The sequence below is a fragment of the Dasypus novemcinctus genome, chromosome 12, assembly GCF_030445035.2.
Source record: "Dasypus novemcinctus isolate mDasNov1 chromosome 12, mDasNov1.1.hap2, whole genome shotgun sequence".
Taxonomy (NCBI): Eukaryota; Metazoa; Chordata; class Mammalia; order Cingulata; family Dasypodidae; genus Dasypus; species Dasypus novemcinctus.
The window spans coordinates 2,916,179-2,943,963 of record NC_080684.1 but is presented as its reverse complement, the minus strand read 5'-3'; the positions used below and the strand labels follow the sequence as shown (position 1 = coordinate 2,943,963).

At 39.3% G+C, this 27,785-nt stretch overlaps 1 protein-coding gene across 30 annotated transcripts in view; it reads right to left on the bottom strand.

Moving 5' to 3' along the window:
• Nucleotides 1-2,029: 2,029 nt before the first annotated feature.
• The window catches only part of LOC101422035 (zinc finger protein 596-like), a 63,526-nt gene continuing 37,770 nt past the window's right edge, over nt 2,030-27,785 (bottom strand). For 12 of the 30 annotated variants that reach the window (XM_058307735.2, XM_058307738.2, XM_058307751.1 and 9 more), the window contains 4 exons: nt 8,572-8,652; nt 7,176-7,302; nt 5,562-5,653; nt 2,030-5,108 (listed from right to left, as the gene is read on the bottom strand). In XM_058307735.2, coding sequence (XP_058163718.1) covers nt 3,900-5,108; nt 5,562-5,653; nt 7,176-7,302; nt 8,572-8,604 — 1,461 coding nt within the window. In that variant the 5' untranslated portion in view covers nt 8,605-8,652 and the 3' untranslated portion in view covers nt 2,030-3,899. Of the gene's footprint in view, nt 5,109-5,561; nt 5,654-7,175; nt 7,303-8,571; nt 8,653-18,044; nt 18,152-27,785 lie in introns of all 30 variants that reach the window. The other 18 variants (XM_023585566.2, XM_023585563.2, XM_023585568.3 and 15 more) reach the window with 2 other exon arrangements.

Genomic DNA, 27,785 nt, shown 5'->3' with positions numbered 1-27,785 from the left:
GCACTCGCGAACAAAATGACCGGGCTGACCGCATCGAAAGCAGGCAGAAGTGGAGGCAGATGAGACAGCCATGGCGGAAGCGAAGGCAGCAGTAAGTGCTTTAGTGTGTGGGTCAATGTCTCGACAAGCTAGGACCCATTCGTGCATCGGCTTGTCGCGGATAGGAAGGATGACAGCTCGGAAGGGTGCGAGGCACCCATCGAGAATGAGTTCTTTTGCTAACGCAAACTGAGCATCTTCGTTAGTAATTTTACGTTGGCATGCTTCGATAACGCGGGCGACAAATGCCGGAAAGGTTTCTTGCGAGTCTTGAAGCATTTGCGCGAACTTGGTGGATTGTTTGGTGGAAATTAAAGAGAATGACCGCTGAACGAGAACTTTCACTCGGTGCCAAAACCCTGGGTCTATGTTCACATAGGAACGAGGGTCAGCATAGTTGTTAACCCCTGTGTAGGCATCAGCTGGATCTTGGACACCCGCTCGAACATTTTCCACTACTTGTTGATCAACAGCTACTTGATAGTGAGCGCGCCATTTAAGGAACTGGCCTGGCTGAAGGATGGAACGGGCTAGAGAAATCCAATCATAAGGAAGAACAAGCTGAACCCCCAACTCTTCTATTAGTTGTTGAACATATGGGCTATCAATGCCGTCTTTTTTAACGGCTTTGCGAAGAGTTTTAACTTCTTCTGCTGTGAAGGGAAGCCAAGTCTGAGGGCGTTGCTGCGTGGGCAGCGGGTTGAGCGGGTATAGCTGGGGGGCGGGAGAATGTGCTTCGCTAGAAGCAGGTGGGGGGCTGCTGCCATACGGTGGTGGCGAGGGATGAACGGTAGCGGGAAACAGATGAGAGAATGATGGCTTAGCAGTGTCAAGGCGGCAACAAACTGGCGGTGGGATATTTTTGGGCGCTGGACAAGATGGTGGAGCGGTTACATCACTTCTGGGCGCTTGCCAAGATGGCGGTGTAGTTACGTCATTTCCGGGCACCGGCCAAGATGGCGGCGAAGTCACGTCATTTCCGGGCGCCGGCCAAGATGGCGGCGAAGTCACGTCATTTCCGGGCGCCGGCCAAGATGGCGGCGAAGTCACGTCCGGTGAGGGACAAAATGGCGCAGAAGGCATTTCCGGTTTAACGGAAGATGGAGGCTGCATTATTTCCGGGGCAGGGCCGGAAGATGACGGGACAGGAAGGGGCGGGTAAAGGCGAGAGGAAGCGCCTTTGTTCCCGCCGGCGGGCTCGGATATAGGTGAAGAAGAAGCCAGAAGTGCGCCATTTTGGGCAGAGGTGGAAGAAGGAGAAAGTCCGCTATTTTGAGGAGCTACTGAAGCGGCTTCCGCGGGCCGTGGGGAGCGCGGGCAGGGAGGTTCGCGCTCGAGAGCGGCGGCAAGCTGGTCAGACAGAGAATTTGTGTCGCCAGGATCATCGGGCTCATAGTCATTGGGTTGCTTAACCGATTTGTCTCGGATGGCTTCTGACGGCGCACCAAGGAGACAGGCGCGTATGGCTACTAGAGCAGGCAGCAGGCCGGGTGGAAAAGACCGCTTTTCATGCTCTATGGCGGAGGTGACTCGATCTATGAGTCGAGAGTATGTGTCCGGGCTCCAGAGCTGGCAGGTGGCGAGCCACGGATTAAAAGGGAGTAGCAGGTCCCAGTATTTTTGGAGCTGTTTCAGGGAAACTCGGACTCCATTGGTATCAAGCAGGGCGGCTAAAAGCCGAACCTGAGGGGTATGGTGTGAGGAGAGAGAGGCGCCCATAGTGGGAGAAGAAAAGACGGCGATGGGGTCCCTACCTGGAGAGCTGAAATGGTCGCCTGTAGACAGCAGCAGCAGCAGCAGAGAGGGGCCGGAGGGCGGTGGAAGGAAAGGATCCCGGACGAGCCCCCAACTGTGGGCTTGCTACTTTGAGTTAGCAACCCACGAGGACCGGGCGGGCTTCCACGGCTTGGCGGTGAGCCCCTAGGCCAGCACGTAGGCCTAGGTTTTCCAGGTGTGGGGGACGCGCGGTAAAAACCACGGAGACAGCCTGTGAGAGTGAGCTAGTCTACTTTATTGCGGAAATACACTTGATTATATAGGGTCGGGTTAAGGGAGGGGTAGGAGCTGGGGCGGATGAACTACGGGGCGGTAGTGGATAGGCGGAGCTGTGCAGGCAGCTATGAGGTAGGCGGTGACTAAGAAAGGGGGCAGATTATGAGTTGGCTAAGTGGACAGGACTGGTGGGAAGGATAGCAATGGCTGGAAAAGGGAGATAACAAAGGCTAGGAGGAGGGGTGAAGGGAGGCAGCAACAGCATTGCAGGTTTTGGAATCTATTAGATACTTGATTATTAACAAGATAATTATTGCAGTGCCTTTTGAATGATCTGACATACTGGGACATTAGTGAGGGTCAGTGGGAATGATCTGGACCTCTGCTTGTGCATGATTCTCAAGCCCACTGATAAAGATTCAAGTCTTTACCACTGAGGTTAAATATTGTCTGCTCTAAGATCAGGAACAAAGGGACCATATCTGTTCCTCCCTTTCAGATATTTAATCACTGACCAAGAAAGGAAACCAGAGACCAATATTCACTTGAGTGGGAAAGATCCCACAACCACAGAATTCACACATTGTTCTATCCCCAAACCTATAGCATTTCTACTGTTGATAATACTAAAATCAGCTGTCATATACCCAATCATTTGCCCAAATCACTTAAACAATATCCCTCACTGAAACACAATTACTGATGCACACCTCCTCAATCTCTGAGTAAATGATTTCCCATGATTTTTAATGGAATGCATTCTCTACCATGACTTTTCTGGAAATCTCTCAAGGAGTTTTAGCCTCCTAAGGACAAATTCTCCATCTTAATTCATGTTATTATTGTTGTTCTTAAATTCAGGTTTCTTTAGCACACCAAGACTTAGGTGTGGCTGAATGATAGTGCACAGTGATTACACATCTAGTATTTCACTGTTGTGGAGTTCACTCATTTAATTTAAAGATTTAGAAATCAGCATAATCTCACATTGAGTACAGGCACAGGATTCCTCATGTGTGATTTCTCAGATTAGCTTACTAGAGAGGTAGATGAAGCCTCTCCAATTTCATTAAATTTACATTATGAGTTCTTTCATGTGGTATATCATATAACCATCTACTAATGGCTTTGCTACATAGATGGCATGCATACTGATTCTCTCCAGTATGAATGTCCTCAGATTATCTGAAGTAGTAAAGATGACTACTGAAACTTCTGAACTGATTGAAAACAAAGCATTTCTTCACTGAGTTTTTTTGCTATGTTTAAAGGTTAAGTCTATGGCTGAATTCTCTTTCATATCCAAAACCTTTATAGTGTGAGTTGTTTTATTTCAGAAGAATATTGACTGCTGCTTTCTGAAACTGTTGGCATTCACAGGAATTCTCTCTCATTTGAGTAATCTCATTTTGTCTAAGACTAGAAAAATTAAGGTTTTCCCATATATATGGTATTATGATTTCTGTCCAGCATGAATTCTCTCATGTTCCTGGAGGACAGAACTATAAGTGAAAGGTTTCCCAAACAGGTGACATTCATGGGGTTTGTTTCCAGTGTGGGTTCTCTCATGTTGTTTAATATAAGAATATCAACTGAAGGTTTTCCCATGTAAATGACAGTCATGGAATTTCTTTCCAGTGTTAGTTCTCTCATGTCTTCTATGATTAAAACATATACTGAAGGCTTTCCCATGTTGATGACAATCATAGCTTCCTTCCAGACTGAGTTCTCTGATGTGGTTTAATGAAAGAATGATGAAAGAAGCCTTTTGCACAAAGATGGCATTTATAAGATTTCTCTCCAGTGTGAATTCCCTCATGTTCTTTAAGATGAGAATATTAACTCATCTTAAAGATGACATTTATGGTTCATGGTGTTTCTCTCCAGTGTTGAGTTCTCTCATGACGTTTTAGGGAAGAAAATTGACTGAAGGCTTTCCCACATAGATGACATTCATGGGGTTTCTCTCCAGTGTGAGTCCTTTCATGTTGTCTCAGAGTAGAATACTGCTTGAAGGCTTTCCCACAGAAAGGACATTTATGAGGTTTCTCTCCAGTGTGAGTCCTCTCATGTTCTCTCAGAGTAGAATATCGACTGAAGGCTTTCCTACATAAACGACATTCATAGGGTTTCTCTCCAGTATGAGTTTTCTTGTGTTTTTTAAGATAAGAATATTGACTGAATGCTTTCCCACACAGGTGACATTTATGGGGTTTCTCTCCAGTGTGAATTCTCTCATGATATGCAAGGGAGGAATACTGACTGAAGGCTTTCCCACATATGTGACATTTATGGGGTTTCTCTCCAGTGTGATTTCTCTCATGACGTTTAAGGTAAGAATATTGACTGAAGGCTTTCCCACATAGGTGACATTCGTGGAGTTTCTCTCCAGTATGAGAACGCTCATGTTTTCTCAGAGTAGAATACTGACTGAAGGCTTTCTCACAGAGATGGCATTTATGGGGTTTCTCTCCAGTGTGAGTTCTCTCATGTTGTTTAAGATAAGAAAATCGACTGAAGGCTTTCCTACATAAATGACATTCATAGGGTTTTTCTCCAGTGTGAATTTTCTTGTGTTCTTTAAGATAAGAATATTGACTGAATGCTTTCCCACATAGGTGACATTTATGGGGTTTCTCTCCAGTGTGAGTTATTTCATGACGCTTAAGGAAAGAATAATGACTAAATGCTTTCCCACATATGTGACATTTATGGGGTTTCTCTCCAGTGTGAGTCCTCTCATGTTGTTTAAGATGAGAATACTGACTGAAGGCTTTTGAACATAGATGACATTCATGGAGTTCCTCTCCAGTGTGAGTTCCCTTGTATTGTCTGAAGTCAGAGTTATGCATACTGGTTTTAGCATTGTGGTGACATTCATATGATTTATTTCTAGGGTGAATCTGCTCATGTTGATTAAAAGATGAATGGTCACTGAGGACTGCTGCAAGTGGTTTACTGAAACATTGCTTCTTTGTCTTGTGAATTATATCATCCTGGGTCACTGTTGCTGTGTGAGAGGAATCTTCTTGCAAATAATTACAATGAAAGGAATTCCTTTGGGTGTGAAATCTGTGCTGTGGGGAATTAGATGAGAGACTGTAAAACATTTTTCCATATACATGAAAGCCTTCATTTCCCTCTATATGAATTCTAGTTTTATTCTATAGTGATAGACTCCAATTAAAATATTTCCCATGTTAGTTTTATATATACATTATTCTCCTCCATACATGGAGATTTTTTCTATTATAGCAATCTAATTGTAGAACTATTTGATAAAATTTGAATTTCATGATAATTCAAAGATTTTATAAGTGAAACCTGTTTATGCAATTCATTTTTTATATAAACTCATATTTGAGATTTGTGTTTAGGTTAATTTTCCTCTAAATTCAAACTCTCACAGAGATTTGCTGGATTAGCATTTAATCCCAATATTAATTACAGTGTCCTGACTTTACTGCATTTCTAATTCATTCCATACCTGGTATCTATTTGGAATACTAAGGTTACACAATGAAGCTTACCATTGACATAATTTCAGAAGTGAACTTCCTACAGATTCGTGGGTTGCTTATCATTTCTATCATTTTCCATGTTTTAAAGGTATTTTTCCTGCCTGTAGCATTTGGAAAAACAGAATAAATTGTTAGAGTAGCACTAGGGGGATGAAAATATTGGAACATTCTAAGTATCCCTGTTAGTATGTTTCCAGCATTCACAATGAGCAGAAAAAGAATATCAAATTAATGAATACTCTAGGCACAAGAAAACATTATAGGACATTACAATCAGAAAAGGATTTCAGGCATGTAATATGAGAAAAAAAGAAGTTGGGATGTCAGGGAGATAAAAAAAAAGTGGGAAAAATCTTTCAAGAAAATGACCACGATGAAGATCATTATGTGAAAATTTAATTACAATAACCAATGAATATCCCTTTCCTAAAGTGAAAGACACTTGAAAAGAGCTTGAGAAGTGTGTGGAATAGCAAGCACATGTGACTTAAATTTCCCTAATATCCTAAGCCACATTTCTGACATCATAACTCACTGGAAATGAAAACTATTTGCTACATCAGCTTTTGCTGTAGCATACATTTCACTGAACCTGTTTAAAATAAAGTTTTTCTTCTTAAAAAAATAAAGTAAACCTGATGATATCATAACTCACTTAAGGAACCCTGAAGTTAAAGCTTTAACTTACTCTACCACAAGACCCTACTTCTAATGATGCACAGGTCCTTAGAGTTCACCAGGACTCAGGAATTGAGGAAATCCTATTTCTTCTCTCAACACTTCTTGTTCCAACTGAGAAAGCATGTTTGATTTACAGACTTGATATCCAGTTTATATTTTTAAAATCTTGATTTTGAGTAGAGACAGTAACAGTGATGATCATGATGTACATGTACAACAAATAAGGTAAGCAATGAAGATCAGCAATACAACAATACTTTGAACTCAGATCATTGATAATTTTTCAACAAAAAGATGTAACTTTTGACCTTTTGCCCATTTCAGTGAGGACCACTGGTTGTTGCTACCAGTGCACAAGTTCAAATAAACTGTAGAATACTCTATATTATAAATGAGTAGAAATCTATGTTTCTACAGTGATTTAATATTGTGTTCAAAAATATTCCAGTGAGCATAAATTCTACCAGAACAATTTAAACTCTGTGGACAAGGATATATACAATGTTTTTACTATGGTATTCTGAAGCCTCAGCATAGTGCTTGGAGCAGAACACTTATTTCAGCACAGTCAATTACTTATCCATTCAAAGAGTATTCATTGAGTTTTCAACTCAGCCCTGAGTGTTGGAAATTGAGATTCAAGAAAGACATTATGTTATTGTTAATAAAATTAAATTCTATTGGGATGAAGTAAATATACATAAAAATAAGGAAATAAATTTCATTTAGGTAGTTGTATGTTTCATAAAATGATATAAATGTATTAAAATCATAATATACAAAATATAATAGAAGAGGAAATAAAGATTATATAATGTGGAGAAGTTGGTCTAGATATTTAAATAAATGGAAGATGATATAAATGTATCAGTAGATAGTAGATAGGTAGGTTAGATAGATGGTAAATAGATACAGATGGTAGATAAATTTTGAGAGTCTCACCCACTGAGGCGAGGTGACTGATAATCTCCAGCATCACTTCTCTGAAGAGCTTTCTCTGGGACGTGTCTAACAGGTCCCACTCTTCCCAGGTGAAGTCAACAGCCACATCTTTGAAGGTCACTATCTCCTAAAACATCATAGAAATTTGAATTCATAAAGGCCTATCTTTACCTATGTCCTGAATGTAATGCTCAAAATAACCTCACTAAACAAGCAGTGTGCATATAAAATTCAAAATGTGCATGGGATTCTAGTAACACCATTACCAATGCTGAACTGCCACCTGCCTTTCAGGTACATCCACAGACACATACAGAATCTTAATTCAAATATCCCATTGTAAAAGATAACCACACAACATGTGGTGGGATATACACCTGGAAATTTCCCAATAAACTTGTAATTATTTCTTCTGCTGATTAAAAAGTTTTCACTAGAGCATTCATAACTGAAACAATGTTTCCCACCAATTTTCAGCAAATCTACAGACTTATCTTAAGTCAACCAATATCCATGACATATCATTTAAAATATGTATGGTTAGATTATTCCCCTATATATATGAACTCATTTTCCTTTCATTTATAAAATCATTCAAGAATATGTTATGCATTTTGACAAAGCCAATGAAATAATACATGAAGTGGTTTTTATTTAAATTCAATTCACAGGTTTATTATTCATTAAAATGGAGGGAACTTTGAATCAATGCCCAGAATTCTGCAGAACTAACCAAGTTTCATACAGAACCCAGGATCAGAAAGGCCCTAAATATCTCAGATATTCATTATAATGTGTAAGTACAGATGGTTCAGGGTTACAATCCAGGGACTCCTGAGACCATTTTACTGAAACATGGCTATAGACTGATCATTCATGTGGTAGAACGCCTCCAATTTCAACATTTTCTGGGGCCTACAAATACTAGTTTTCACTGTCTGTTTCTTAAAGATAAAAGTATCCTACTCATTGCTCTGTTCTCTCCAAATCTTCAAAAATTTTCACAGGGACATAAATTTTATTCCATCTATTTTAGAGTTTCATCACCTCTATCCACCACAAGCCTAGATCAATCTCAGGCACTGACATGATTCATGAATATTTTATTTCTCCAATGAGGCCACTGATTTGGATGAGAAAAAGAAAACATCTCTGATATATTCGGAGACTATATATCCTTTATGGAAACTGAAGCTGATTCTTTTAAAGGTTGGAAGGAGATTACTTACTGATCAATCCCTAAAATACCATAATTATTCAAGAGTCTTACATAAATTTAAGCTCAGAAACTAGAATAGCTCCTGAATGCAGATAAAATATCCACATGACAGGAGAATTTTTCCCATCTGATAGCAACAGAGGTGCAATTTCAGTTAAAGAAGAAACCCTTACTCACCTGTGATTGCATTGTCAATACTTCAGCTGGCATCTTCCTTCCTCTGGATTTTTATTCATAACCAAACAGAAGGTGAACAAACTAAAAATGGGGAAAGAAGCTTTAAGATTCAAGTCTTGATCAGAATAATCATGACCACCTGTCAAGAAGGTTGGAGGAAACCCCAACGCAATCAATAACAGAAACATAAAGGGTGCTCTAGCGAAATGAGGGGCAGACTGCCCTTTCCTAGAGTCAAGACGCTGGCATTTTGTCTTTTCTGGCTATTAAAGATGAAAAGAATGCACAACATTGTGATTATATAAAAAGCCATTGACTATACACTTTGGATAGATTGTATAGTATGTGAATATATCTCAATAAAACAGCTTTAAAATAATTAATAAATAAGCAAGAATAGTGAGAAATAGCAGCTACGTACAGCAGGAAAAGTATAGAGAGACTGAGAAGTGATGAAATTTTTTGTTGTTTGTTGTTGTAGCAGTTTGATATAATTATGAATTTCAAAAATAGATATTGGATTATATTTGTAAACTGGTCTGTACCTGGGCATGATCAGATTATGATTAGGGTTTTTGATAGGGCCACATCAGTAGGGTGTTGCATCCCCATCCCTTGGTGGGTAGGGACTCAAAGATAAAAGGCATGGAAAAGGACAGACTTGTAGGGTTTTTAATGTTGGAGTTTTGATTTGGAATTTAATGCTGGAGTCTTGAGCTGGAGCCCTGGGAAGAGAGGACCTAAGCCAGGAGAAGAACATAGAGGAATAGAGACAGCTCCTTAGAAACAGCAGAATCCCTGGGCAGAGATACAGAGCCATTCTCCTGATAGTCTACAGCTGACCTTGTGGAGAGAAGATGGGAAGAGAGGAACCCAGAGCCTGGAGATAAGCAAGACCTGGGAAGGGAGGCACCAAGAAAGCCTGAACCCTGCAGCAGTCATCTTGCTCCAACATGTGGAAACATGTAGAATTTGGTTAGGGAATTAAATTATGCCTTATGGCCTGGTATCTGTAAGCTTCTACCCCAAATAAATACTCTTTATAAAAACCAACAGACTTCCAGTATTTTGCATCAGCACCCCTTGGCTGACTAATACAGAATTTGGTACTGAGGAGTGGGGAAGTGCTTTTGCAATTACCAAAATGCTGGAATGGTTTTATAAATGGGTAAGGGGTATTTTTTGAGGAATTGTCCAATGCTTGATGGAAAAGGCCTAGATCACTTTGAAGAGACTGTTGATAGCAATATGGATACTAAAGAGACTTTTTATGATGCCTTAGAAGTAAATGATGAAACTATTATTGGAAACTGGAGGAAAGGCAATCCATGTTTTAAAGTTGCAGAGCACTTAGCAAGATTAACTCCTGGTGTTTTATGGAAGGAAGAATTTGAAAATTGTGGACTGGGGCATTTAGCTAAAGAAATTTCCAAAGTAAACCCAGAGAATACAGTTTGGTTTCAGCTTACGCTTATAGCAAACTGCTAGATGAGAGATACGCTGAGGACTGAACTCTTGGGCACAAAGAAAACAGAAACTGAATCTGAAAATTCCAAGCCTCTGGAAATCAAGCTCCCAGATGAAAGTGCCCCACTGGAGGACTTAACTAAACATGGAACTTGTAAATCAGGATCGAAGATACAGTTATATTGGAAAGACTTGTGGAAAGTCTGTCTGATGGCTTGGACCCCGGCTTCCTGCATGCTAAACCAACAGATTTTAGAGAGAGCTGTATGAAAAAAACCACTGTCAACCTGGAATAAAAGGGACATGGAAAAGAGACATTGAAGGGGAAACAACTTCAAGAGGACTCATGTTTCCCTCCCAATTTCTCCTTATTGTAATGAAAATGTTAATCCTTTGTCTGTCTATTTATGTATTGGAAATAGATGAATTGTTTTTTAAGTTTCAGAGGCCTATAGCAGACAGGACTTTGCCTCAGCACAAACTGTATTTCTTTAAGATGATTGTGATATGATTTAGTACTTGCATTGTTATTGATGTAATGTTATTCTGAATGATGTAATTTAGTCTTTTTGGAATTTAGAGGGTGGAATGTAACAGTTTGAAATGGTTTACAAAATGAATTACAAAAATAGATATCGGATTATGTTTGTAATCTGGTCTGTACCTGGGCATGACTGAGGTATGATTAGGGCTTTGATTGTGCCTTGGTGGGTGGGAACTCACAGATAAAAGGCATGGCAAAGGACAGATTTGGGGGGGGGGTGATGTTGGCATTTGATGCTGAAGCCTTGTGCTAGAGCCCTGGGAATTAAGCTCACAGTGGAAAGAGTAGCCAGCCCCAGGAAGAGAGGACCCTGAGCTCAGGGAGAAGCAAGCCCTGGGAAGAAAGGAATCTTGAACCCAGAGAGAAGCAAGACCCTGGAAAGGAGAAACCCAGGGAGCCTGAAGCCTTGCAGCTATCAGCAATCATCTTGCTCCAACACATGAAAATAGACTTTGGTGAGGAAAGTAAACTTTATGGCCTGGTATCTGTAAGTTCCTACCCCAAATAAATACCCTTTATAAAAGCCAACCAATTTCTGGTATTTTGCATCAGCACTCCTTTGGCTGACTAACATACCTATAAAGAGAAATTCAGAAGCAAGGAGTAGGAAGGTAAAAACATGGGTAAAGGTTAATTATGCAAGGGTATCCTGGTTTGTGACACCCCTGGGGAAGGGAACTCCCACAGCATCCATTTTGGTTCTACCCATCACCTGGTGGGCCTGCAAAGGCATGGACTCACTGCGAGGGGCAAGCCCCCAGCGCTCTGCCATTGTCATGCATGCCCTAGTGGAGAGGTGGGAGAAAGCAATGGCCACAAGCCCTGAGAGCAGAGCCTCCGGCTGCTAAAAGGGCTTGAAAAAGAAGCTTTGCAGGGCCCAGTGCTTTGCCAGGGAACCTCTGCCTTGGCAGGGGTATGATTTGAGCCACTCTCCCATCACCCAGTCATCCTAGCTGGGGTCAACTTTCACAAGCCTGGGCATGTGGTGTGAATGCAGAGAATTCCCATGGCCTGGCCCCTTCCCTCCTGGGATTCTATCCTCTGGGGGATCATAGGCTAACCCATTTAAAATGGAGAACCAAAGGAAGGCATTGAACAGGCTGTAGGTCATAGCTTCACTCACCCAGAAGCTCCTGGCTGGCTTGCCAAATATGTTACTGGATTTTGTCTAGGTTCTTGACTACACTGCAGAAATGAATTTCAAGAGTACGTCAGGTGAGTTAGGCCAGTAATTTATTTAGGTAGGGAGGGAAAAGAAATGGAAGAAAATAACAGATCATGTGTTCCAGATAGAGAGGAAGGGGCTGAAAAGTGATTTACAAACTACAATTCCCCATTAAAGATTATAAATGCCCAGGTTTTACTTGCTTGGTGACCACGGCAGGGGAAAAATGGTGAGAGCATTGTGCAGAGGGCAGGAAAAGGGGTCCAAAGAACACAGACTGTGTTCAGGCCTCACACTACTTTTTGAACTGTTAATTATTCTACCCCTTTGCTAATGGCATAGGAGTCCCAGCTGCTTATTGTTTTGATTGATTACTCCATCAATCAATTTCCCATGAGGGTCCAATGATAAAGTCCTTGGGGAATATCCAGGGCTTCTCCTGGTTTCCAGAAGAAGTTTTTGTTTTGAAGGCAGAATCATGGGGAGGGTCTTCCAGCAGCCATTTTAGGGGTTTGATGGCCATGTGGACTCTGCAAGGTTCCAGATCCATCTATTGATTCCCCATCTTACCAACCAGCTTCAGAAGCACAAAAAACAAATACAACTCAAGACATTACCATCACCACCTCAGAAATCTAAAAAGTCCTACTGCTTACCCTTTGACTAACCTAGATGTCAATCAAGATAAATATAATCAAGGTATGCCACTTTAACAAAATATTTTTTCAAATTCAGTAAATTTTGATTTGTTTTCCGAGGACTGAATAAGAAATCATCACTCAGAAACACATAAATTCATTGATTTGTTTGTTCATGTGTCTGTCTCTCCTACTGTTACAATGGCATAAAACTCTTTCCTGAATGGTAATATTAGATAAGTTTCTCTTAAAAATTAATAAATAACTATAAATTCACAGATAATGTATTCCCACAATAACTTAGGCTGACTTCACATGACATGGGTCCAACTGTCTGCAGTCAAATTAAATACCTCCTGAATAAAAAGAAAATCACTTACACAATAAATTAAGCATCTCCTACCTGGTTAAAATTCTCTCCCTTCCTCATTAGAACACAAACAGAGTGAGAAGGCAAAGATTCAAAGTCTTAAAAAGGCTGCTTTCACCACATTCTGTAGTTTAGTTTCCTTCTCTCCAGGAAAAGCACCATTTTGATGGTGAACTCTCTTTTGATGCAGTTGATAATATCATCAGTCCCATAATTCCAGAGAAATACCTTAATTAACTCATTTTAGTCAAGATAATCAAGGCTTGCCTTTTGTCATTCAATTCCTTCTAAAGTCTCAAAATCCTAAAACTTTATTTTTGACATTTTGCCTTTCATCACTGTAATAGGTTATTTTTATTACTTGCCCTTTATCTACAATGAAAAGGCAATTTCTTTCATTCTTTCCTCAGTGTCTACACCTTTTTTTAAATTTTGCCTTCAAAAAAGTTTAGATCACAGTAAAGTCACCTATACAATATAGGGGACTCCCATTTTTACTTTATTTTAGTTTTTCTAAATTAGTATGTATTCTATTTCTAATCTTTAAATCTATCATTAATATTTCATTTTCCCACTAATTGAATTTAGCAATATATTAGGCTTCATTTTTGAAGTTTTGGACCACAGAGGGGTTCAACTATGGCAGGGGAGGAACACTGATGTGACCTTTCTATCCATGTCTCTTCTGTCACCTTTACTGAACCTGTGGTTGACACTGGAGTTGGTGTATACTTAGGAGACTTGAATCTCTGGACTGCCCATGTGCCAGCTGGGCCCTGAGCCTCAGAAGAGTTGCAACTCCTACTCTCCGGTTCATTGAAGTTACCCAGGTCAGCTAACAGGGTGGTGAAGATGGTCAACCACCATACCAGGGACCCGAGAGTGCCCAGAACTGCAAGCAGGAGAATTACATCCATTGATCATGTGGCATCTAAGCCCCCTCTTGATTTAGAGGTGGAGCAGACATCACCATCCCAGGGTCCACAGGATAGAGGAATAAAATACAGATTAGAGTGGATTTACTGGTATTCTACTATAGAACGATTGTGAATCTAACAATTGAAGAAATTGTATCATTGATGTGGAGACAGTGACCATGCAGTTGCTGAGGGAAGGGAGAGGGAAGAAGAGATGTGATGTGGGGGCTTTTTTGGGAGTTGGGTTTGTCCTAAATGATATTGCAGGAACAGATGCTGGACATTACATATCCTGCCATAACCCACTGAATGTACTGGAGGAGAGTGTAAAGTACAATGTAAACTATAATCCATGCAGTGCAGCCGTGCTCCAAAATTTACCAAATGCAATGAATGTGCCACAATAATGGAAGAGGTTGTTGATAAGGGAGGAGTGCGGTGAGGTGTGGGGTATATGGGAACCTCATTTTTTTTTTAATGTAATATTTTTTGTGATCTATGTATCTTTTAAGAAAGGCAATTAAAAAAATTTTTTTAAAGTCTTAAAATCAACCTTTCTGGCTTTTCAAAGAGACATCACACTTTTACAGATTTTTGTTGTGTTGGGTTAAGTACTGTAGAGCACCTATAGCAAGATGATTCTTACTAATCTGTTTATCTAAGAAGAGCTGTAATCTACCAATATTTTCTCATTCTGTGACTTGATACAAGTAGAAGCATTTGTGTTGAAAGAATTTTGCAAAGAAAAGTTTTAATTGTTCTAGTGTGTGTATATTTTATTATCAAGTAAGAGAAAGACCATCCAGTATATGTCTCATTATGTCAGATCTTGCTTCAAACTTCAAAATATTAGGGGTTCCCCAAATAAATGATTAAGTTTCACTGTTGGTTTTCTATGAATAAGATGTGCTTTAAAGAATTTTTAAAATTAAAATTATAAAATTATTGCTATATCTTGAGCAATATAGGAATAGCTTCTGTTGTAAAAATCAAGCAATGTATTTCCATTTTAGGTATAGGTATTCATACTGAAATACATATTATGTCATTTTCTATTTAAATTCATTCTTAGGAAATTAAAAATGTCTTATTTTTGTTGCAAGCATTTTATATAATTGCTCAAGTTTTATAATTTTCTTATATAGTCCTATGTGATCTCATCCTAGTTTCTGTAGCATAAAATAAAATGTATGTGTACATGAACAAGCAAAATAGGGTGAACAATGTTTCTGGAGGAAAGCACATAGCCCTTTCTAATTTGATGTTAACCAGACCTTTTTCTTCTTGTTTATAATGAAAAATGTACAACGTATACACGTAATGCTTCACTGACTCTTTTATTCTTATCACCATAAGAATCAGAGACACCAGATATGATATGTATCTTGATGTTAACCAGAACAGAATAATAGAGAAACTCCTTGTCCATTCCCATACATCTCAACTCAATGATTAGCTTTCTTTGTTTCAAACCTGTAAAAAATGTAAAAAACCTGTAAAAAAAACCCTCAACAGAAAGGTAGATGTAAGATTTTTTCAATCTCCTGTCTGTGACCAGCCAATACAGCTACTTTTACTTCCTAGCCTAGTTCAGTATGTCTGTCAATGAGCCCATGGACCATTTTTGTTACCTTCAATTTGGCAAACTAGATGGGACAGTTGTCCTTGTGAGAATGATACTGCTTTGTGGACTCCTGGATTCCAGATGTAAGATGTTCATGGGTTCTGGTTCTGTGTCCATAGGAGTATTTTATTCCAAGATTTGGTAAAGGAGTCTTTTGCCCTAGACATCTGGGATCCCTAAAGGTGGGAGATTATGAAAGAAAACAGGTTCTCTTCTGTGTGAGAAAGTTGTACTGTCCTTCTCAGCAACACAGTAGCTCCTACTGAAGTGCTAAGTGGCAATTTGTCATGCTTGGTATTTGGGCTTGAAACAGGAAAGGGAGCAGCCTCTGGTAGAGGGTGTCTAGGTCTTGGTTTCTTGGTACTTGTTTAATCAAACTTAACTGAAATGGGAAATAACCAGAGTTCTGTGGAAAAGAATAAAAGCAATTTACTAGGTTGTACTATTAAGCATTGGGGCAATTTGTATATGAACCTATGACAAAAATGAGAGTGATCTTTTTCTGGTCTCAATATGCATCAGAGGATGAAAAGAAATGACCAGCACAAGGGTCCTTAGAGAACAATACTATTCCGTAATTGGATCTATTCTGCAGAGATTAAGTAAATGGGATAAGAATCCTTATATTCAATGTTTTAGGGAGTTAGCCCCAAATGAAAAACTTCTGAGAGAATGTTTCAGACATGGTGTAATGTCAGTTCATCATGCCCTGGTTCCCCAACTTTGGAAAGACAAAAATGGTAAAGGTTTACCACCCCAGTTAGCTAAGGAATTAATCAACCCTCTGAACCAAAGCAGAGTTAAAAAGCTGTAAGGATGGGTGAATAAAAGTGAGAAAATGATCCCTTCCTATTCTAATCCCACTGATGATGTTTTTAAATACCATCACTTCAAACACCTTGAGACTTGAGATTGCAACATCTCCTATATCTCTTCCATCCCCAAATCAGTGGGATGGAAAAGTATTTGAAAGGGCTTACTCACCCCACACCCAGAGTGGTGTGACATTTAGGCATGTTGCCTGTATCTTAGGGGAATAAATTCTGGGCCAATTTCCTTTTTAACAAGTATCTGCAGGAATAGATGAACCAGGACAACCAAGGGGTTGTCTATATGAGCACCCTCCATCTTCAACACTGGCTCTATATAATTAGAAAGATCAAATCCCTAGCTATAGAGAGGACCCCAGAAATATGGAAAATCTCTGCAAATCTACATTCAGAACCTACAACCTGCATTGGGCAAATAGTCAGTCTTTACTGAATATAATTTTTTCAGAGGAAAAGCAAATTGTACTAGAAAAGGATGAAGATCAGGCTGATTTTCTAGCCAATAGTAATCCTCACTATCCTAGTCATGTCCTGGGGGGTCTGGCAGTTCTAATAACTGGCTCCAATTGAAATCCAAACGAACAAGAGGATTGAGCTCAACTGGATCATTACAAAGCTTTTATAATTGTTTGACTCAGAAATGGGGTCCCCAAGCAAAACAATTTAAGCAAAATTCAAAAAATTGTCCAAGAGCCAGATGAGAATCCATCTATTTTCCTTGAGAGACTCCTTGAGGTGAATCACCAGTTCACAGACATAGCCCCATTAGATCTTGTTAATTGGTGGAAAGCCAATCAGTCTTTCATCTGTCAAAGCACTTCTGATATTTATTGCAACTGCAATAAGTAAAAGGAGGACCAGGATTGCCAATTTCAGGTCTCATAGAGGTTGCTTCCAGAGTGTTTTATAACTAGGAAGAGGCCTAAGAAAAGCACCATAAGAAAATATTTGCATATTGGACTAACTTAACTGATCTTTTAGGAGCAGTACTGAGCAAAATCCTCCAAAAACAATGGGAACCAATGAAAGGTGAGATTTCTGGGACCCCCAGAAAAGCTCAATGTACTCATTGCAAACAAGTGGAGCATTGAAAGTGGTAAAGTCCTCATCTCATAAAGAAGGAAGCACTAAAGTCTCATCACCATGCAGCTCAATGCACACAGCTTACAGGGGGCAAAGACAGTAATACCAATGCAAGGACAGATGCTGAACATTATATATCCTGCCACAGCCCATTGAATGGACTGGGGGAGAGCATGGACTACAATGTAAACTATAATCCATTTGGTGCAGCAGTGCTCCAAGTGTATTCACCAAACGCAATGAATGTGTCACAGTGATGAAAGAGGTTGTTGATGTGGGAGGAGGGGGTGGTGGTATGTGGGGTATATGGGAACCTCTTATATTTTTTAATGTAACATTTTTTTGTTATCTATGTATCTTCAAAAAAATACAATAAGAAAATTTTTAAAAATGATCAACCTAACAATATAATAGGAACAGCCCAAGCAGTCAAAAAATAAATAAAAATAAAAAAGACAGTAATATGGAATATTGTGGCCCAGGGACATTTTTCACTGGTTAGGAAATAATCCTGATCATGCACAAAGAACCTTGGGTCTCTCTCCAAGTACGTAATAAATTAGTAGATTTTCTGTGGATACAGGGCAAATTTTCAATTTTGAAAAAAAGCTTACTCATAAGTGAAATGAGTCTGTCTCTGTTTTTGGATTGCCAGGAATTACCAATGGTCATTTCTTTCTACAGCTTCTCCAATGTCAAGCTGGAGACCCAAATAACATACATTTCTCCACATGCCTGAATGCCCCATTCCCCTTCTCAGACAGGACTTGCTTCCAAAGCTACAAACTTCTCTGTCACCCACTGAAGTTAACATGCAGATGTTGGCAGCACATACCTGTACCTTCCAAGTGAACTTGCTGGCCCGGACAGAAAGCATCAATAAGTTTGGAGTGCCTGAAGAAATAAAACATGAACCAGCAAAGTGCAGGCTGCAGGGGTCCTCTGGGATAGGTGAAAAATGCACAAGAGGTAAAGGTAAGAATGCAGCTGAATAGCACTCCTGTACTCTTACGAAAGTGCCCAATTAGATACAAAGCAAAAGTAGGCATCACAGTTTTTTAAAAATTTTCTTTTAAATGTTACATTAAAAAAGTATGAGGTCCCCGTATACCCCCACCCCCCATACCCCACTCCTCCCACATCAACAACCTCTTCCATCATCATGGCATATTTACTGCATCTGGTGAATACATTTTGGAGGACAGTGGTCAACATTGTAATCCACACTCTCCCCCAGTCCACCCAGTGGGCCATGGTAGGGCACACAATGTCCAGCATCTGTCCCTGCAGGACCACCCAGAACAACTCCAAATCCTGAAAATATCCCCACATCATTCTGCTTTCCCCTTCTTACCATCAGCAGCTACTGTGGCCACTTTCTCCATATCAATACTACAATTTCTTCCCTTACTAATCACAATAGTTCCCCAGCAGAACACCAGTAAGTCCACTCTAATCCACACTCTATCCCTCCATCCTGTGGGCCCTGGGATGGTTATGTCCAGTCCCCCTCTATGTCAAGAGGGGGCTTAGATTCCACATGGATGATGGATGCAATTCTCATGCTTTCAATTGGGACCTAATTGGACCTTGCTTGTCAGACTTTAACATGCCCATCTTACCTGACCTGGCACACAAAAGGAGAGATTTGTGTATGACTTAAAAACTATTAGCCACCTGATAGTAGTGACTAATCCATATACACTCTGTCAGTACCTCAGATGCCTATGCTTGGTTCCCTGTTTTGAACTTCAAAGATGCTTTTTACTGCATACTCTTAGGGAAAGAATCACAAAAGTGTCTTGCTTTGAACAGGAGGATTGCAATACTGGAATAAAACAACAATATTGTTGGACCATCTTGACAGGAGGATTCAAAAATGTCCCAAATCTTTTTGGGCAGACACTGTCCAGGAATACCACCCTAAGAAGGACTTTTCCTTCAGCCTGTTGGTGTTATATTCATGGTAAGCAAAACTCAGGAAGCCTGAAATCAATACACAATAGTAATGCTAAAGAGGCTAGCAGAGAAAGGATACAAAGTATCTGAAAAGAAAGCTAAAATAATACAAAGTTATGTTAAACACCTTGGGTTTGAATTGTCAGAAGGAAAACAAGCCCTGCTACCTAGCAGAAAGGAACTTTATAGTGAGTGCTGGGGCCCAAATACAGAAAGGAAGTTAGAAGGTTAATAGGTATGGCTCATATTTGCAGGATCTAGATACCAAATTTTGGGCTCATTGGTAAATCTCCATAAGAAGCCTTAAAGGGGAAAGAAGATGATTTAGAATGGCTTCCAGAATATTCCCTGGAATTTCAAGAACTTAAGGATAAGATCCTCTCAGCCCCCTCCCTAGGACTCCCCAACCAAGTGAAAGAATTTGCATTGTATGTATATGAAAGGCAAGGCATTGCATTGGGAGTATTAGTACAAGAATTTGGAGGAAACATCTGGCCAGTTCATTTATCAAAGCAGCTTGACTCTATAGGCCAAGATGGCCAGCCTGCTTGCAAGCTGTGGCTGCCACCTTTCACCTTCTCTAGGAAGCAGAGAAGTTTGTTCACATTGGGCTCTCCCTTTTGAGTTTCAACCCATTTTCCATTCTTACTATATAGGGAAAAAAGGGGGTTAATTTGTTGTAGAATTTGAGAGAGGTTTAATTATTTGCGTATAGAGAGGCCAGGACTCAGGAATGATTTTGAGAAGGAAAAATGGTTTATTGATGGCCGGCCGGACTCGGGAGTTTTCTGTTTCAATCCCAAGCCTGGAACAAGATTTTTGACTCCCTTTTATGCAGAGGAAAGGCTAAATGGTTCTTTTGTTTTAGTTCTCAATAGGCTTGAATTAGCATATATATCTTCCACATCTTAGGTAAGCTTTTAGCATGGACCTTAGGTATTCTAGGTAAGCTTTTAGCATATTTGGTTTGCATTTCCCCTGACTACTTAAAGTTTATAGACCTTGCATTGTTAAACTGTTTCCTGGGACTGGCGTCCTTGTCATGGGACTGCAGCCTTTTATCATCCCACACCCACAAGTCACAGATAGTTTAGGTTATCTCTGAAGAGACAAAGAGCCTCCCACCCATAGCCCACATCATTTCCCCCCTTTGCCAAAGTTTAACTTGTTAAGCTTTGGCATAATTATTGTTGGAGCTATGAGGTGGATTCATCAATTTTTAGTGTAGCTTCCAGGACTGTTTTTAGAAGTTTAGAAGTTTTTATTCTGGACAGCAGAATCCTGGGGCAGGGACCCCCTGCAGACATCCTGGGGCCACTGGAGCTCAAGTGGATTTCTAGTCAGGTTCCAGATTCATCTATTAATTTTGTTTTACCCTTAAAGAGTTTACACCTTTAATCTAAAAGGGATGCTGAAGGGAGATGATCTCTTTTCTGTAACTGCTTCCTGCTGGCCATAGGCTGTAGTCATTGCCTAACAAGATGTAAACTTCTTATTTTATTTTAACTGGAGGAAGATGGATTCGGCATTCTGTACAAAGTTGGATGAAGTTTTTATATGGTTAATAAGATGTTCACTCTGAAAGAAACAAACTTAATTAAAATTTTGGAATACCCGTTTTTAAAAGAGGACATTGGATTACACAGGTAGACAAGGTTCGGTGCCTATTAAAGATGGCACTCCTTCTTAAAAGCTGGTGGGAACAGCATATATATTCTTTTTTAAATTATTTATCTTTAAAGAGAAATTGCAACAGACACTTAGCTTTGTCTTAAGACACATTCCAAGCTGTTCAATGATTGGCACTCATTTGCTCCGTTAGATGCTCCTGGTGATCTGGCACTCCTTGGGCAACTGGCTTCATTCAGGATTAGAACACTAAGTTGGAAATTCTCTTAAGTTTTCAAACTGTGGGAGTGATCAGAACTACAGAATAAAGGTTTTTTTACACCTCAGTTTTAATTGTACAAGTTCTAGCAATTTTGACTTGTTCAATAGGTGACTCACCATCAGCAAGCAAAAGCCTCACCTTTGCTACACAGTAGAGTACAGCAGAATATAGTAAGTTGACTGAGCCTGGCTGAGACTGCCACCTTATTCCATAGACATGTTTATTGACTGTTTAAAAAATGAATTTACTAGGAATTTAACATGTCCAATATACTTTTGCACTTGATCCAAAACAGAAAAGATAACGTTATAATTATTAGGCATACATTTAGCACAGGATAAGAGTATAGTACTTAATATTAATTAATGTATTATTACTTAATGCAAAGGATTTAGAGTTGCAATTAATAGTTTTAAGTTTCAGGTTTGTAATACTTTACATGTTATCTGTCCATGAGAGCAGGCCATAATGCCAACTGTGTTTAAGTTTCACTTACAGTATCCTGGTATCATGGCTCCACTTAGCATGTTCTTCACGCAGTGAGCAAGTGGCAGCATCATTGATCCTAGAGAGATTTTCCAGTATTCTACTAGCCTGGTGCATAGTGCTCTCTGGCACTATGGAACAGTGCCAGTCTGGAGGCTATGTCCATTTTACACTTGGCTGTATTGAGTCATTATTGGCTGCTGCAGGAGCTTGAAACTGCAGCGTAGTTTCCATCGACTTCAGGAGCAGAACCAGAGGCTGATATAGCAAATATTTTTAACTGAGGTGTCAGTGCCCAGCCTAGCCAATAACTCACATGGAGAGGCAAAATGCAAGGTATACAAGGCCTGGTTTGAATGCACAAGAGTTTGATAATGTTAGTTTATTCCTTGTTTTTATATATATATTTTTAAACAATTTAATGCAACACATCGTGTATCAAATGACTGTTTACTTACACAATTTTACCATGAAGATAACCGTAGGTACTTTACTTTAGTAATAGAGGAAAAAAAAATTATTTTTCATTGTTAAAATGAAAATAGAATATTTCCAATAGAATCAAGATAACCTTTTATTACCATTTACTTAAATATGTACCTTGCAGTGGCCTTCAGACAGGTTTTCTTATTACGAAGTTATTTTTTTGCAGCCAATACCAATCTAAGTTTTAGTTAAGAATGACTTTTAGAACTAGAACTATTTAAACATTTTCAGTTTGGAAGATGTTTTACAAACTCTTTATAATTGACTATAACCACATTGACTAGCCACCTCTTGTTTAAATAAATTTGATAAATTACAATTACCAACCAAAGAAATTTACTCTATTTACTTGAGAGTATATCTACAATTTTTTCTTTTAGCCTAATTTTACCAATGTGGACTTTTATAATTTTATTACTCTAAAGATTTCGTACATATAATGTTAATTTAGTTTATAAATTAACTATGGGAGATTACATTCAAGTTAAATAAAATTGAAACCATTATAGTTTATGCAAGGAATGTTCTCTTTTTCCCTTACAGGAAGCTAAAAACTTCTTTTCTTTAAGTTATGAAAACAAATAATTTAAAAGCATACTGACTACCAGGTTTTAAAACACATTACAGAATTACTTAATTTGTTTAATCATAATCCAGGAAAGATCTCTCCATAGTTTTTATGGACTTTATTTACTGAAATTTGTTAATAGAGCCACTAATTACCTTTATTATGTTGGAAAGAAATCTTCTGGAAGAAAATAAGGCTCACCAGATTGTGGAGAAGAAGAAGAAAATAATTTATTCTCAATCTGCAAGAAGGGGTGCAGAGCCAGATATGGCTGGCGCCCCAAACAAAGAAAAATGACACAATTTATACCCCTAAGCATAGCACGCAAGCTCTTCCTCTGTTTCTCCATAGATTGGATACTTCAGAAGTTACAGCTTATCTGAGAAGATCTAACTTTCCCATGCAAAAGTTTGTGATTTAACTGCTTTCTCTATCACATTCTAACCATTTTAGTTCCCCTTTGTTAAATAAGGAATAGAATTTAGTGCTGAAACGGCACCGACCTAGCTCCTTCTTGGGCATCCTTTCACTGCCCATAGCACTGGCCTAAACTGATCTTCTCCACTGCTGTCCAACCTGGGAGTGGGAGACTGAGGCAGCAGGCCAACAGGTTACACCAATCAACATTTTTTTTTCTTTATGTGAAAACTAACCTAATCCTTGTTTTTTTTTACATTTTACGGCTGACAAAAGGTTTAAACTGGGAAATTACCGGGCAAACTGATTCTTAATTCCCTAGCCTAGTAGATAGGTTTAATCTACCACACCTAGTCTTGCCTTTAAAACTTTTGCAAAGAGGAGGCCCTTTCCCAATTGTTTCTATAATCAGATTTCTATATGACCTTTTCATCCTGCTTAGTTTAATTTGGGCTTTAAGAATATTTATCTACATATATAACTGCATATTTAATTTTTAACAATTTGAGCAAATAGGCAGACATGAATAGTTTGACACAAAAACATAACTTTAGTTACTATAAACTTCTAATTTTTACAAAACAAGTGTGACTGCAAAACATTTCAAAGACTCCTGAAACTTTTCTTAATTTGCACTATGACTGTGCAGTTTTACACTATGACCATGCAGTTTTACACAAGAATTTTTTTAATTAATGGATTGTAACTAAAATGTTCTCAATGCTTTAGCACTATTTTTGTTTCAGAACTTTATATTTTACTTTGAAATTAGCAGAATTTTGGGTAAACAAGATTAATTTTATATATATTTACTGAGGCTATTTGAAGCCCCAGGGAGACAGATTGGTTTTTCTCATGAATTACTACTCTTAGGAACACTGACTGCCAGGGCAGGAGACTTTTCCCCCTCCACCCCCCCTTTTGATTTTGGAGATAATAAAACTCCAGTGGTCATTTAACCTTATTCCATCAGGCAGCAATTTATTTAGTTTACACTTGAATTCATGAGAGAAAGGGTTACTAATAACAGGAGAGGAGACAGTGCTGTCCCAGCTCTTCTCAATTATGAAATAACCATAGGCAAAGGCAAGGGGTGAGGTTAGGCTTGAAGTAACCATAAACAAAGGAAAGGTTAGTTTAGAATTTACACTTAAATAATAGTTTCAGGCTAAATTCACTCAGCTACAATTTCAGTTATTATCTTTTCACTGTTTTATAATATAAATGCATTTATAAATGATTAACTCTTAATTACAGTTTTTATTAATTTTTAAAAAGCCTGTTAATTTTATAACACCTTTAAATACCTTTCATTTGATTTATAACATATTAAATGAACTTAACCATTACTTTAATTTTTCCTTTAAAGTAAAAGAATAAATCTCTTGCAGTTAGTTTGAAATAAAAAGCTACTTTTCAGGATTTGATTTCTAGAACATTATGTTCTTTTAAAAGAGGTAAGACTCTTCTTCAAACACTGAGGAAATGATGAGGTTAAAGCACAAGAAGCTATTTTGATAAAACAGATTTTCTTTGTATACTGATTTTACTCAATTTTAATCATAAAATTTTCCTTCCACAAACCTTCTACACTTTCAGTATTCATTCAGGTTTTGTCCCATACTCTACTCTTTCCAATAATTAATCATTTTATCTTAGGGACAAAATCATCTTCTGTTTCCTTAACAATAAAAACACATTCCATATATTCCACATACTAAGTTACCAGGCAAACTTCTTACAACATATAATTGCCATTAATACTAAACAAGCTTGTTAAAATAATGAACTTTTCTTCACTTTAAATATTTAGTAGCATATAATACCAGAAAGTTTTTTTGGAAGCAAGTTGGCAGGGGAGGCTTACTGCCAAAGAAAAGTTTTCTTGTTATAAAATTACCTTTTATTATTATTATCAATTCAGTTTTTCTTTAATAATAACTTTCTGCAATTAGCCATTTAAATACCTTAATTTAAACAATGCTTTGTTAAACTTTTATAATTATTTATACCTTTAAGACAAATTTTACCTTCACAGAACACATTCTCTTACTTAAAGTTACTACAATACCTTCTAAGAACCTGGGCAGAATGCAAACATATTTTGGCTTTGACACCCTATGGAGGGAACTTTACTGCATTTATTCTGATTCTGCTTTTCACCTCCCTCACTTCCCCCCCTTGCAGGCAGTCAGGTGCACAACAATCAAACAAGAATGTGGCTTATGAATAGAAGGTGTGGACTCACTGGAAAGGGGCAAGCCAAGCCCCCTTTCCAGCTTTCAGCCAAAATGGGCAGACAGAACTTACTCAAATTCGGCATCTCTCCCAGGGTGCGTGGCATGGACACAGATGGCCTCCAAGCCCCGGCAAAGGGGCAGACCAGAGACAAGACAGCAGAGCATGCACAAACATCTAGACTCCGCAAACATCCAGATTCCTCAGTTTTGCCCCATAATCATTTCACCCCCTTGCCAATGGCAAGGGAGGGCTCCAGCTCAGCTGAATTCTTCTTTACATAACCACACAATTCCAACACTAGCATTGAGCTGACAAAGACAGAAGCACAAAGGTCACTAATCTGAACCACAAGTTCTATATATATTTTCAGCATGGCTGCCCCCACAGCCATCACAAACCTTAGAACACTTAACATTTGGTATGAAGCGAATTCATTCACAATTTAGCACCATAACAAAAGATTTCAGCTAGACTTTTTCCACTGTTTAACTTTACACCCAGACCAACCTCCACTAGAAAAGCCAATCCATTTTTCTGTAACCAACCAAGTTTTTTTTTTTAAATCCAGACCAATTTCCAGGACGTTAGGACTGGAACCTATAAACAGCCCTTCCTATTAAAATCAAGTCTCCATTCCTTTAGTGGATATAAGGCTAGTACCAGATTCTAACATGCAGTTAGACAAACTCAAAACACCAGGGCTTTTTCCCGGTTTTTCTCCAGGACATTAGGACTCGAACCTATAAACAACCCTTCCTATTAAAATCAAGACTCCACTCCTTTAGTGGATGTGAGACTAGTACTAGCTTTTAACATGCAGTTAGACAAACCTAAAACACCAGGGCTTTTCCCTGGTTTTTCTCCTTTTCCCAGGCCTAGAGAGAACGGCTTCCCCCCAATTTTCTGGGGCTACTAGGGTTCTCTTGGGAGGTGATCAGCCTTCCCTTCCTAGCAATTAAAGCTAGGACTTTCCAGACTGTGCTCACCCGGGGAGTCTTACCTTCTTCCATGTTCAGAGTTCTTTTTCGTTCCCAGAATCTTTCTCTTCAGACCTTCCATTACCCTCGATTTTTGTCGGGAAGATTCTGGTGGAGCCCACATCTTTTCTGGATTAAATTTAATCCAGGGGCGCCCAGATTTGGGGTTCACCCGAGTCCTCCCGGCTTCCTCGGGGATTTGGAAGGAGCAGCAAAATGCTACCATCTCTGGCCTTCATTTGCCATCCCGGCGGAGTCGCCAAAAATGTTGTAGAATTTGAGAGAGGTTCAATTATTTGCGCATAGAGAGGCCAGGACTCAGGAATGATTTTGAGAAGGAAAAATGGTTTATTGATGGCCGGCTGGATTCGGGAGCTTTCTGTTTCAATCCTGAGCCTGGAACAAGATTTTTTTTTTTTTTAAATTAATTTAATTTTATTTTTTTTTAAATATTACATTAAAAAAATATGAGGTCCCATTCAACCCCACCACCCCCACCCCCCACTCCCCCCACAGCAACACTCTCTCCCATCATCATGACACATTCATTGCACCTGGTAAGTACATCTCTGAGCATCACTGCACCCCATAGTCAATGGTCCACATCATAGCACACACTCTCCCACGTTCCATCCAGTGGGATCTGGGGGGATCGACAATGTCCAGTAATTGTCCCTGAAGCACCACCCAGGACAACTCCACATCCCGAAAACGCCTCCCCATCTCATCTCTTCCTCCCATTCCCCACACCCAGCCACCATGGCCACCCTTCCCACACCAATGCCACATTTTCTCTGTGGACATTGGATTGATTGTGTCCATTGCACCTCTATGTCCAGTGGGGGCTTAGATTCTACATGGATACTGGATGCACTCCTCCTGCTTTCAGTTGTAGACACTCTAGGCTCCATAGTGTGGTGGCTGACCTTCTTCAACTCTATGTTAGCTGAGTGGGGTAAGTCCAATAAATCGGAGTGTAGGAGCTGAAGTCTGTTGAGGCTCTGGGCCTGGGTATCATATTGTCAGTCCAGAGATTCAAATCCCCTAAATATATCTTAAACCCCAGCACCAACTACAATTCCAGTAAAGTAGCATGCAAGTCTTGTGAAAAGAGATTCCCTCTGAGTCCAGTTCCATCATGCAGAAACACCAGCTCCAAAGAAGGGCCATTTGACATGGCAGTGAACCCCATCTGCCATGACCATAGAACCCGTGGGTCTCTTTATCCCTCAAAAGAACCAATACCTGGGGTTGTATCTACTTTATCTGTCTCTTAGACTCTGCTCAGTTGTGCATAAGGGCATTCCTTCTGACAACCTTCAGACTCTTTTTTAGAGACTCGTAGCCTTATAAACTCATTTCTCCTTTCCATTTCCCCCTTACATTAGGTCAAACAGCATTTTGAAGTCATGTTATTATATGTATATGTAGACAGGGATATTCTGCTGATCCGCATTGAACCTTTAATTCAAGGTCATTTTCTAGTTGCATCTTCAGCTGGTATGTGGTAGTGATCCCTCGGTGCCAGGGAGGCTCATCCCCGGGTGTCAT